Source organism: Oncorhynchus keta, chromosome 23, assembly GCF_023373465.1.
Source record: "Oncorhynchus keta strain PuntledgeMale-10-30-2019 chromosome 23, Oket_V2, whole genome shotgun sequence".
Taxonomy (NCBI): domain Eukaryota; kingdom Metazoa; phylum Chordata; class Actinopteri; order Salmoniformes; family Salmonidae; genus Oncorhynchus; species Oncorhynchus keta.
Genome location: NC_068443.1, coordinates 18724005 through 18737252, shown reverse-complemented (window position 1 = coordinate 18737252; position 13248 = coordinate 18724005). Strand labels below are relative to the sequence as shown.

Here is a 13248-nt window from a genome sequence, read left to right as displayed (position 1 = left end):
CTTCCCTGCCCCCTCCCTCTCTTCTCTGCCCCCTCTCTCTGCTCTGCACCCTCCCTCTCTTCTCTGCCCCCTCCCTCTCTTCTCTGCCAACCTCACTCTCTTCTCTGTCCCCCTCCCTCTCTTCTCTGCCCCCTCACTCTCTTCTCTGTCCCACCTTCTCTTCTCTGCCCCCCTTCCCTGCCCCCTCCCTCTCTTCTCTGCCCCCCTCTCTCTGCTCTGCGCCCTCCCTCTCTTCTCTGCCCTCCCTCTGTTTGAAAGAATGAGTGCAGGGAACACAGAGGGGCCTTTCAGAGGATAACAAACTGCCACTCTCAGCATCTCTTAGTGCTTGTGCAATATTCAGCTCTTTCTTTCCAAAGCAAGTCTGCACTGCTCTGCCTACTGAGAGCTTGGCTAGCCTCTCTTTCAGCAGCTGCTTACCTCAAATAACCTTAATCCATTCATACACAGTTTTCAACTCCTAACATATGCAATATCTTGGGACTTTCATTGCAAAGATAATGTATTTGAATTTGGACTATTGAACTACAATGCACTAAAACAGATGAGCAAGAGTTGACTGTGCTTACAATATTCCTACAGGTTAAGGCTTAGGATCAATCCACATTATTGAATTGAACAACCGTCTGAATGAATAAAAACTGCAGTATTTGGAATCAGGACCACCCACCTATAACCCAGATCCCTGCTCTGCTGCACCATGTGGAGGATGTAGGACTCTCTGCTGGTACCGGTCAGGCCTGGAAGCAGCAGGACGGTGGGCCGTGTGGCCGCGTTGGGGTGGGAGGCGCTGTCATCGTTGTCGAACCAATCCAGAGAGATCTGTCCTCCATCTTCTGCTCTAATGAGCTCACTGCAAAGAGTGGGTCAGATATAACAGTCAGGGCAGAAAAAGACACCACTAAGTTACACACACACACTCTGCAAGTAGGCCTAGGTTCTACACTGCAGCTTCCTTACAATACCCACACACTCTGCAAGTAGGCCTAGGTTCTACACTGCAGCTTCCTTACAATACCCACACACTCTGCAAGTAGGCCTAGGTTCTACACTGCAGCTTCCTTACAATACCCACACACTCTGCAAGTAGGCCTAGGTTCTAGGTTCTACACTGCAGCTTCCTTACAATACCCACACACTCTGCAAGTAGGCCTAGGTTCTAGGTTCTACACTGCAGCTTCCTTACAATACCCACACACTCTGCAAGTAGGCCTAGGTTCTAGGTTCTACACTGCAGCTTCCTTACAATACCCACACACTCTGCAAGTAGGCCTGCAGCTTCCTTACAATACCCACACACTCTAGGTTCTAGGTTCTACACTGGTTCAATACCCACACACTCTGCTAGGCAGCTTCCTTACCCACACACAATACCCACACACTATGCAAGTAGGCCTAGGTTCTAGGTTCTACACTGCAGCTTCCTTACAATACCCACACACTCTGCAAGTAGGCCTAGGTTCTAGGTTCTACACTGCAGCTTCCTTACAATACCCACACACTCTGCAAGTAGGCCTAGGTTCTAGGTTCTACACTGCAGCTTCCTTACAATATGTTCAGTAAAGCAGAAGCTCATTGCACAGAATGCAGAGGAAATACTCAACCTCCAAGGTTCTTACATATTATGCTTTGTGATTTAAAAAATCAGAACTACAGAATCCATATAGGGACCAACAAGACAATACATGACTTTTGTTAATAATTCTATACAGTAAAGTATTAGATTTCATATATATCCTGTATAGATTGCATTAGGTAGGGTATAGTATGTACACTGTACTGCACATGATATTGCTTTCTAACCAAACCTCAAATCAGGACACAGAAAAAAGGCATGGTTCTTTACTCAAATGTCCCTCTTCAGTTACAGGTACAACGATTACTACAGTGTGAACCCATCACCAACGTTACCTTTGCCAAAGGGAACGCAGTCTGGCACTAGTTGACAACCACTTAATTTCCCTAGCGATCAGCCTCTCAGGCTTCGTTTACACAGGGTGCCCAATTCAGATCTTTTTCCAATTATTTGTCATATCGGATCCAAAAAAAAAAATGGAAGCTGATTTTTTTACTTCAAATTTATACTGCATCCATATGTGGATCTCAATCCTGATATAATTTGGATGATCCCTACGCAACCTGTCTGGACACTCAAAATCAATTTTTTTGTCCTGAATGGATTTTTTTGCACATGACCTGCCCATTCCCATGACAACCACCCCCCAAACGCAAAGAAACAGTGACATGAAATTAGCTTTACATCTGTGTGCTACTTCAGATGCTACATCAGTGTGAATGTGCAAATCTGATATGGGTCACATGTAAAACTGAGGATGGACAGTGAGAAAAAAAGACCAGGCTACTCAGAAGCAGGGAAGGGCACGGATGGCAAAGAGGGAAGGGTGGTGGGGGGCGGAGAGCTCGCTGCAGCAGCAGTGGATTCTTATGGAGAATCCATTTCTAGTTTCCACAAGTCTAGGCCGTCAGCTGAGGTCAACAAATCCCAGTGCAATCCATCTCACGCCACCAACCCACCAAACGAGCGACCAGGCGACAACACCAACATGGCTGGCCCTGCGGCCCATGTACAGTATGTCTGTCTAAATTGGAAGTGGAATGAAATTATAGAACCACACCAGCATTAAATATGTACTTAAAGGCCAGACTGGGGCAGCCACTGGGGTTGTAGGCCATGCACCAATCTGGAGCTAGCTGGTCAGAGCATGCACCAATCGGAAGTGAGCCTGACCCACCGAATAGTAGGAGGAGGACAACTCTTTAAAATCCAATCAAAAAATTGCAAGATGTTATTTCAGGTGCAGCAAAATGCTTGTTTCTTTTTTTAATGTCACTTTTATTTAACCAGGTAGGCTAGTTGAGAACAAGTTCTAATTTACAACTGCGACCTGGCCAAGATGAAGCAAAGCAGTGTGACACAAACAACAGCACAGAGTTACACATGGAACAAACAAGCGTACAATCAATAACACAATAGAAAAAAGAAAGTCTATATACTGTGTTTGCAAATGGCGTGAGCAGGTAAGCAAATAAATAGGCCATTATAGCCAAGTAATTACAATTTAGCAAATTAACACTGGATTGATAGATGTGCAGATGATGATGTGCAACTAGAAATACTGGTGTTCAAAAGAGCACAAGAGTAAATAAAAACAATATGGGGATGAGGTAGGTAGATTGAGTGGGCTATTTACAGATGGGCTATGTACAGCTGCAGCGATCGGTTAGTTGCTCAGATAGCTGATTTTTAAAGTTAGTGGGGGAAATATAAGTCTCCAGCTTCAGCGATTTTTGCAAATCGTTCCAGTCATTGGCAGCAGAGAACTGGAAGGAAAGGCGGCCAATGGAGGTGGCTTTTGGGATGATCAGTGAAATATACCTGCTGGAGCGCGTGCTAGGGGTGGGTGTTGCTTTCATAACCAGTGAGCTGAGATAAGGCAGAGCTTTACCTAGCATAGACTTATAGATGACCTGGAGCCAGTGGGTCTGATGACAAATATGTAGCAAGGGGCAGCTGACTAGAGCATACAGGTCGCAGTGGTGGGTGGTATATGGGGCTTTGGTGACAAAACGGATTGCACTGTGATAGACTGCATCCAATTTGTTGAGTAGGGTATTGGAGGCTATTTTGTAAATGACATCGCCGAAGTCGAGGATCGGTAGAATAGTCAGTTTTACGAGGGTATGTTTGGCGGCGTGAGTGAAGGATGCTTTGTTGTGAAATATGAAGCCGATTCTAGATTTTATTTTCGATTGGAGATGTTTAATATGAGTCTGGAAGGAGAGTTTATAGTCTAGCCAGACACCTATGTATTTGTAGTTGTCCACATATTCTAAGTCAGAACCGTCCAGAGTAGTGATGATAGTCAGGCGGGCGGGTGCGGGCAGCGAACGGTTGAAAAGCATGCATTTGGTTTTACTGGTGTTTAAGAGCAGTTGGAGGCCACGGATAGAGTGTTGTAAGGCATTGAAGCTCGTTTGGAGGTTTGTTAACACAGTGTCCAAAGAAGGGCCAGATGTATACAGAATGGTGTCGTGGAGGTGGATCAGGGTATCACCCGCAGCATGAGTGACATCGTTGATATATACAGAAAAAAGAGTCGGCCCAAGAATTGAACCCTGTGGTACCCCCTTAGAGACTGCCAGAGGTCCGGACAACAGGCCTTTCGATTTGACACACTGAACTCTATCTGAGAAGTAGTTGGTGAACCAGGCGAGGCAGTCATTTGAGAAACCAAGGCTGTTGAGTCTGCCAATAAGAATACCGTGATTGACAGAATCGGAAGCCGTGGCCAGATCGATGAAGACAGCTGCACAGTCCTTTCTTCTATCGATGGCGGTTATGATATCGTTTAGGACCTTGAGCGTGGTTGAGGTGCACCTGTAACCAGCTCGGAAACCAGATTGCATAGCAGAGAAGGTACGGTGGGATTCAAAATGGTCAGTGATCTGTTTATTAACTTGGCTTTCGAAGACTTTAGAAAGGCAGGGCAGGATGGATATAGGTCTATAACAGTTTGGGTCTAGAGTATCACCCCCTTTGAAGAGGGGATGACCGCGGCAGCTTTCCAATCTTTAGGGCTCTCGGATGATACGAAAGAGAGGTTGAACAGACTGGTAATAGGGCTTGCAACAATGGCGGAGGATAATTTTAGAAAGAGAGGGTCCAGATTGTCCAGCCCTGCTGATTTGTACGGGTCCAGGTTTTGCAGCTCTTTCAGAACTTCTGCTATCTGGATTTGAGTGAAGGAGAAGCTGGGGAGGCTTGGGCAAGTAGCTGTGGGGGGTGTGGAGCTGTTGGCCGGGGTTGGGGTAGTCAGGATTAAAGCATTGCCAGCCGTAGAGAAATGCTTATTGCAATTCTCGATTATCGTGGATTTATCGGTGGTGACAGTATTACCTAGCGTCAGTGCAGTGGGCAGCTCGGAGGAGGTGCTCTTATTCTCCATGGACTTTACAGTGTCCCAGAACGTTTTGGAGTTAGAGCTACAGGATGCACATTTCTGTTTGAAAAGGCTAGCCTTTGCTTTCCTGACTGACTGTGTGTATTGGTTCCCGACTTCCCTGAAAAGTTGCATATCGTGGGGACTATTCAATGCTAGTGCAGTCGGCCACAGGATGTTTTTGTGCTGGTCGAGGGCAGTCAGGTCTGGAGTTAACCAAGGGTTCTGAGTTCAACAGTTTTTGAAAGGGGCATGCTTATTTAAGATGGTGATTTTTCTAGCTCCAACAGTGCAGGGAACTCTTTTATAGACATGATAATCCCTGGATAGTGGAGGTCTTTTCTTCCCTTAGGACTAATAATCTCCTACAAATGTCATCATGTAAACACACATTGTCACGCTGGTATAAAGGATTTGAAGACAGGTGCAGGAATACACAATAGGGGTTTTAATACACCCAAACCAAACACAAATACAAAAACACTGGGCTGGACCCAAACAAAAGAGCGAGGGTAAACCTCATTGAACGACACAGGACGATACCCGTAATACACAATATATAAAGCATGCAGCAGAACAGCTGCACCAATGCATAGGTACTCACACGACCAACGGGCATGGAAACAATAACCAACAAAGACAGAGGGAACACATATAACATAATAATCAGGGGAAATGGGAACCAGGTGTGTGTAATCAGACAAGACAGTCCAGGGTTGATGATAATGAATCCCTTTCAGTGAAGCTTAGAAAGCCGGTGACGTAGACCTCCGGGACTGGTGAACAGAATGGGTATCAGTACCGGGGGGATTCCTTACACTCACACACACACACACACTGGCTTTGATCTGAGACAGGTGGTGGGTAAGACCCGCTTGCTGCAAAGGTGCATTGTGGGATTTGGGAAACATGTAGCTGCTTTATTGGACAACGGTCAGACAAAGGCTAGGGGAAGTGGAATGCCCTTGGCACTAAATAAAATCACATTTTATTTGTCACATGCTTCGTAAACAACAGGTGTAGACTAACAGTGAAATGCTTACTGACGGGTCCTTTTCCAACAATGCAGAGTTAAAGATAAAGACAATAATAATACAAATTTAAAAAATAGAAATAGTGACACGGGAAACTAGGACATTCTTTTAATACACCGTCATTTAATACACTGACATAGTGTACGTACAGTTGGGAGAACAAGTATTTGATACACTGCCGATTTTGCAGGTTTTCCTACTTACAAAGCATGTAGAGGTCTGTAATTTTTGTCATAGGTACACTTCAACTGTGAGAGACGGAAAAAAAATCTAGAAAATCACATTGCATGATTTTTAAGTAATTAATTTACATTGTATTGCATGACATAAGTATTTGATCACCTACCAACCAGTAAGAATTCCGGCTCTCACAGACCTGTTAGTTTTTCTTTGAGAAGCCCTCCTGTTCTCCACTCATTACCTGTATTAACTACACCTGTTTGAACTCGTTACCTGTATAAAAGACACCTGTCCACACACTCAATCAAACAGACTCCAACCTCTCCACAATGGCCAAGACCAGAGAGCTGTGTAAGGACACCAGGGATAAAATTGTAGACCTGCACAAGACTGGGATGGGCTACAGGAAATAGGCAAGCAGCTTGGTGAGAAGGCAACAGCTGTTGGCACAATTATTAGAAAATGGAAGAAGGTCAAGATGATGGTCAACCACCCTCATTCTGGGGCTCCATGCAAGATCTCACCTCGTGGGGCATCAATGATCATGAGGAAGGTGAGGGATCAGCCCAGAACTACACAGCAGGACCTGGTCAATGACCTGAAGAGAGCTGGGACCACAGTCTCAAAGAATTAGTAACACACTACGTTAGTAACACACTACGCCGTCATGGATTAAAATCCTGCAGCGCACGCAAGGTCCCCCTGCTCAAGCTAGTGCATGTCCAGGCCCGAATGAAGTTTGCCAATGACCATCTGGATGATCCAGAGGAGGAATGGGAGAAGGTCATGTGGTCTGATGAGACAAAAATAGAGCATTTTGGTCTATACTCCACTCGCCGTGTTTGGAGGAAGAAGAAGGATGAGTACAACCCCAAGAACACCATCCCAACCGTGAAGCATGGAGGTGGAAACATCATTCTTTGGGGATGCTTTTCTGCAAAGGGGACAGGACGACTGCACCATATTGAGGGGAGGATGGATGGGGCCATGTATCGCGAGATCTTGGCCAACAACCTCCTTCCCTCAGTAAGAGGATTGAAGATGGGTCATGGCTGGGTCTTCCAGCATGACCACGACCCAAAACACACAGCCAGGGCAACTAAGGAGTGGCTCCTTGCTGCAGTGTGTGCAAACCTGGTCAAGAACTACAGGAAACGTATGATCTCTGTAATTGCAAACAAAGGTTTCCTTACCAAATATTAAGTTCTGTTTTTCAAATGTATCAAATACTTATGTCATGCAATAAAATGCAAATAAATTGGCCTCCCGGGTAGCGCAATGGTTAAGGGCGCTATACTGCAGCGCCAGCTGTGCCATCAGTCTTTGGTTTCGCACTCAGGCTCTGTCGTAAGCGGCTGCGACCGGGAGGTACGTGGGGCAACGCACAATTGGCCTAGCGTCGTCCGGGTTAGGGAGGGCTTGGCCGGTAGGGATGTCCTTGTCTCATCGCGCACCAGTGACTCATGTGGCGAGCCGGGCGTAGTGCGTGCTAACCAAGGTTGCCAGGTGCACGGTGTTTCCTCCGACACATTGGTGCGGCTGGCTTCCGGGTTGGATGCGCGCTGTGTTATGAAGCAGTGTGGCTTGGTTGGGTTGTGTATCAGAGGACGCATGACTTTCTACCTTCGTCTCTCCCGAGCCCGTACGGGAGTTGTAGCGATGAGACAAGATAGTAGCTACTAAAAAAACAATTGGATACCACGAAATTGGGGAGAAAAAGGTGTAAAAAAAAATACTTAAAAATCATACAATGTGATTTTCTGGATTTTTGTTGTAGATTCCCTCTCTCACAGTTGAAGTGTACCTATGACCTCTACATGTTTTGTAAGTAGGAAAACCTGCAAAATTGGCAGTGTATCAAATACTTGTTCTCCCCACTGTATATGTCTGACTGACTGCATGGGTAGACTGGCTGTCATGACCAGCACAATAATGATAGACGGCCTATAGTCAGGCTAACATCCCCTTCTGTGGTTAGTTACCTATAGTGCCACTTTCAGCAACGGTAGTAAAGACTATTGTTTTGTTGTCATAATTTGTTCGGTGTTATCAGTTACTGTATTTATGTAGGTTGTCCACTATGGAGCAAAGTCATCATCATCAATGGCCAACCAAGATGGAGAGTAGGCCTGCTTCTGTATTTATTATGGATCCCCATTACTTCCTGCCAAGGCGGAAGCTACTCTTCCTGGGGTCCTGGAAGATTAAGGCAGTTATACAGTTTTAAAAACATTACAACACATTCATTACATTCATCTCTATTAATCTTTATACCAAGCGGTGTCAGAGGAAGGCCCTAAAAATGGTCAAAGACCACCCCAGCCATAGACTGTTCTCTCTGCTACCGCACGGCAAGCGGTACCGGAGTGCCAAGTCTAGGCTTCTTAACAGCTTCTACCCCCAAGCCATAAGACTCCTGAACAGCTAATCAAATGGATACCCAGACTATTTGCATTGTCCCCCTCTTTTACACTGCTGCTACTCTCTGTTTATTATCTATGCATAGTCACTTTAACTCTACCTATATTACCTCAATTTCCTCAATTTCCTTGACTAATCTGTGCCCCCGCACATTGACTCTGTACCGGTACCCCCTGTATATAGTCTCGCAACTGTTATTTTACTGCTGCTCTTTAATTATTTTTTACTAATCTATTTTTCTTAAAACTGCATTGTTGGTTCAGGGCTTGTAAGTAAGCATTTTACTGTAAGGTAAACGACACAGGACGATACACGTAATACACAACATAGGCATTATCAATAATATGTGGCGTTCGTTCCACAGGCGCCTCATCCGTTCCCAGCTTTCTCTTAATGTTGCGCAGAATAAAATCCACTAAAGTGCTCATCTGCTCCGGCCCTACAGAACCATATCTCAAGGCCTAATGGTGGTATTCGGCGCGTGTGACAAATAACATTTGATTTGATGTGATTACAGAATTCACAACATACTAAGTGTGTGCCCTCAGGCCCATACTCCACTACCACATATCTACAACACAAAATATATGTGTACGTGTGTGTACAGTGTGTAAGTTATCATGTGTGTGTGTATGCATGTGTCTGTGCCTATGTTTGTGTTACTTCACAGTCCCCGTTGTTCCATAAGGTGTATTTTTATCTGTTTTTTAAAATCTGATTCTACTGCTTGCATCAGTTACCTGATGTGGAATAGAGTTCCATGTAATCATGGCTCGATATATAGTACTGTGCACTTCCCATAGTCTGTTCTGGACTTGGGGACTGTGAAGAGACCTCTGGTGGTATGTCTTGTAGGATATGCATGGGTGTCTGAGCTGTGTGCTAGTCGTTTAAACAGACAGCTCGGTGCATTCAACATGTCAATACCTCTCATAAATACAAGTAGCGATGAAGTCAATCTCTCCTCTACTCTGAGCCAGGAGAGACTGACATGCATATAGATAATGTATTTGGACAGTAAATCTGATCGAACCACTAGGCTATTTCCTACTAATTTCGGTTCTGTGGCATATACTGTACACTAACTACCCCCAACCCCTTTTAATTAATTTCAATCCACCTAATGCATGCAGGAGGCCTGGGATACCCTGGTCATTAATCTCTAACAGAATGCACTAAAGAAGCCCGGGTGGCTTGAGCCAATACCATCACACAAAAGAGTATTTTCTCCTTTCTGCTGCTAAGTCTTGGCTAAGAACAAGACGCAGGACATTTGTTTCACGTTGTTAAACCTGAATGAAAGGAATCAAAGAACGGGCACATTTCAGTACTTAGATGATCAAACCAACTGCCTTAATGCCTTAAAGCCTAATAATAAAACAACCAAAAGTGGAAGTAAGGTAAAGCCTGTTCCCAATACGGCAGGGAATGTTCTATTACTTTACTGTATGTCGCCATGGCTGCTGTCTATGTTGAAAACTGACCAATTGCGTTTGATGGTGAACCATTTTTTATTTTTTTTTTACCTTGATCAACCATGTGACCTGACCAGGAAAATCATAGGGCCTTAGTTCCCATACCCTTTAACCAGGGCCGGACTAAGCACCTACCTCCCGGAAGTTCCCCAGCTAACTTCCTGCATTTCAACAGGTTTTACCATGGGACAGTGAGAAAAAAGTTTTATAATACTATTCTACACATATTGTCATGAGGCTGAGAGAAAATGTTCCAGTTTTAAAGCAAATGTCCTGCTATTCTACACATTTTTTCACGAGGCTGAGAGAAAATGTTGCAGTTTAAAGATTTTGCCACTGCTTATGACGTCTTCATATGGTATTTGGGTTCTGGGGACCTGGGGCACGTGCCCTGCGTGCCCGTTTGGTAATCCGGCCCTGCCTTTAACTAGGGCCCACAGTTTTTCTTTGACAGGTCACCTGCCCAGAAAGAACTCAGGGCACTAACTAACCATGCGACATTACCTAACCTAAGGATAGCAAGTGTGTTGGCTACTAGTGGTAACTGGTGATGAGTGGATAACGTCCGCTGCAGGAAGTGGATTAACTAGTCACAAGGCCAAGTGACCCTTGAACTTTGCCACACATTGAGAAAACATGAAGAACAGGTCTGAGCAGAGCCCAACAAGGCATAAAATAATTGAAATACATACAGTGTTCTTTTTGGTAAACAGGACATGTATAACGTGCAGGTGTATTTTGAAACCAACACCATGCAACAGGCTTATCTCTTATGAGACATAAACGCCATGATTTTAAACCCATTTCTCCAGTTTAATTCCAGTTCACCCAGTTTCATTTCACCATCACACCAGGGAAACCCTCCCCCTTAACATGCTGAAGATCTTCTCAGTAATATCTATTCATTTTTAGATAGTTGTTTCAACACTGGACAGAGATACGACTTATTATAGTGTTTATACAATAATACTGTTACCATCACGTCTGATCCTATAAAAGTCTTACTTTCTGTAGCTGACCCCCGGTTTAGCCGTGACGAAGGGCCTAAGCACCGTCTGGATCCGGCTCTCCCAGCACCAGAAGGTGGGGTAGTAGATCTCTGACACCACGGGACATTGGTCCCGCAGGAACTGGTAGAACTTCTTTCCACCAGAAATCAGTTGGGGCTTCTGCAATACAAGACATGAACAGTGTGAATCAGTGATGTGGCTTTCCAATAATGACGTTGGGTCATAGCTTGTGTAGAGAAAGAGATATGGACCATGAGGATTGAAAAGATTCATCACATACGTTTCAAGATTCAAAGATGTTTTAATTTGTGATTTAAACTATTTTGGGTTAAACTATTTCAAACATCAAATGGTTTTAATCAGATCTGTACCAAGTGAAAGAGAAATGCTTGTGCTCTTTCTCTTATACCAATTTAAATGGCAAAATGTATACTACTGATGACAATCTCTTGAAAACAGTTCTTATACATCATCACTCACCATCTACATAACCCCTCTCTTACAGCACCCATATAGTGCAGCCTCTTCACTGAAATCATGTGATGTATATAATTCTCTGTCTTGCACTTTCATAAATGACATGTCAACAGAAGTCATATTTCCATATGGTTTATTTGCTGATGGTGCAACCTTTCTGTAACATTCCAAACAAACTATCTCCACAACTACAGTGTAATTATAATGCACTATCAAGACTGGAGTCTCAATGTGATATTGCTCTTTCTTTTAGTCTAGCGGACTGTGTAAAGTGTCAGAAAAGATTCAATGTTTTGATGAGTTATAGAGACATTCTGCAATCACTAGTGATGGAAAGGAAGGAGACTGGTAATGAGGATACAGTGACAGGCACAGTGATAGGCTGTGTTGTAACTGGGATTATATGAGGTCACCACCATATCAAATCAAACATATCTGTCATGTCAGAGCATAGAGACCTTGCATCTCTGAATTTAAGTATAAGGAATAATAGAATGCATGACCCCTTCTAATATGTTTTTATATAATCTAACATTAGCCTAATGGTATGTAGCCTAGGCCTATGTGTTTAATTATTGGGGGAAATTGAATATCGGGGGAAAAAAACATTCATTTGTGACTATGCAGTAGGCTACACTGCATACAGATGTTTGACAGCTTGTATAACATTAGTCTATACCCAGCCTTCTAAGATTACAAAAAGGACTCACGATTAAAAAATATATCCAGCCTAAATTGCAATTTAACATTTGTATATCCGTAGGCCTTGTACAAATCTTGAAATGTCACATTTAGTCTAAAGAAAATACGACACCATTTTATTGAAAGATGTAATATCACATGTGCAGTACCGTTGACGCTCGTAGGCTACTGAAATAATCAGCCTCCTCAGCAAACCATCCAGCTGCTGAGCCGGTTTGATGCGCAAAAGCGCCAGCGATTCCTCCATCATAATAACCTTTATGGCACATTTTAATAAGACAATTGCCCGTTACAATGTATCCCTTTCTATTAAATAATGATTCTTCAAATCAGCCTCTGTGACCCCTACCTTCGCGACAGAGATCAAGTAGTAGTAGGCATAAGCTGCGCTGAAGCCAAGCACCAGTGACAGTACTCCAGATCCAAAAAGGCCAACTTTCACTTGATTTTCCAGATAAAGTGACAGGTCCCTTGTCAAAACATTAAAATTGAAGTCCAGTGAGATCATTGCCAGGTCCCTCTTATGTCGCGCTCTTCAGGTATAGCGGCCAGGATCGAGTGAAAACCTCTGCTGCTCAGGAATGGACGCATGCACTAACGTTCAGCAATGTGCAGAGAAGGGGGTAGTCAAGGGAAGGGGAGCGATATATTTAGAGGCAGACGATGGCGCTCTTTAACCGGCCTGCGCTGAGCTGTAGCAGGCGTAATTGTAGGCTTTCATAACGCTTGCAGTGGATGCAGCCTAAATTGCATTCAGGATAGTCAAGGCTGTGTCACATCACTGCGACTGGAATTATGCAGGGTCATGAGCCATCTGGAAATCTTGGCCTGAGCAAAAATGTGTCTAGCACACAGCTCAGAAACCCGTGAATACCCTACAAGACCAGAGGTCTCTTCACAATCCCCATGTCCATGACATACTATGGGAGGTAACTGATGCAAGCAGTAGAATAAGATTTAAAACCAGATAAAAATACACCTTATGGAA

At 44.1% G+C, this 13248-nt stretch overlaps 1 protein-coding gene across 1 annotated transcript in view; it reads right to left on the bottom strand.

Moving 5' to 3' along the window:
- Window positions 1-12870, bottom strand: part of LOC118402520 (phospholipase ABHD3-like) — a 41306-nt gene extending 28436 nt beyond the window's left edge. Inside the window, exons 1-3 of the mRNA XM_052476725.1 lie at window positions 12610-12870; window positions 11077-11240; window positions 671-853 (exon numbers count right to left, since the gene is read on the bottom strand). Coding sequence (XP_052332685.1) covers window positions 671-853; window positions 11077-11240; window positions 12610-12768 — 506 coding nt within the window. The 5' untranslated portion in view covers window positions 12769-12870. The remainder of the gene's footprint in view (window positions 1-670; window positions 854-11076; window positions 11241-12609) is intronic.
- Window positions 12871-13248: the final 378 nt, after the last annotated feature.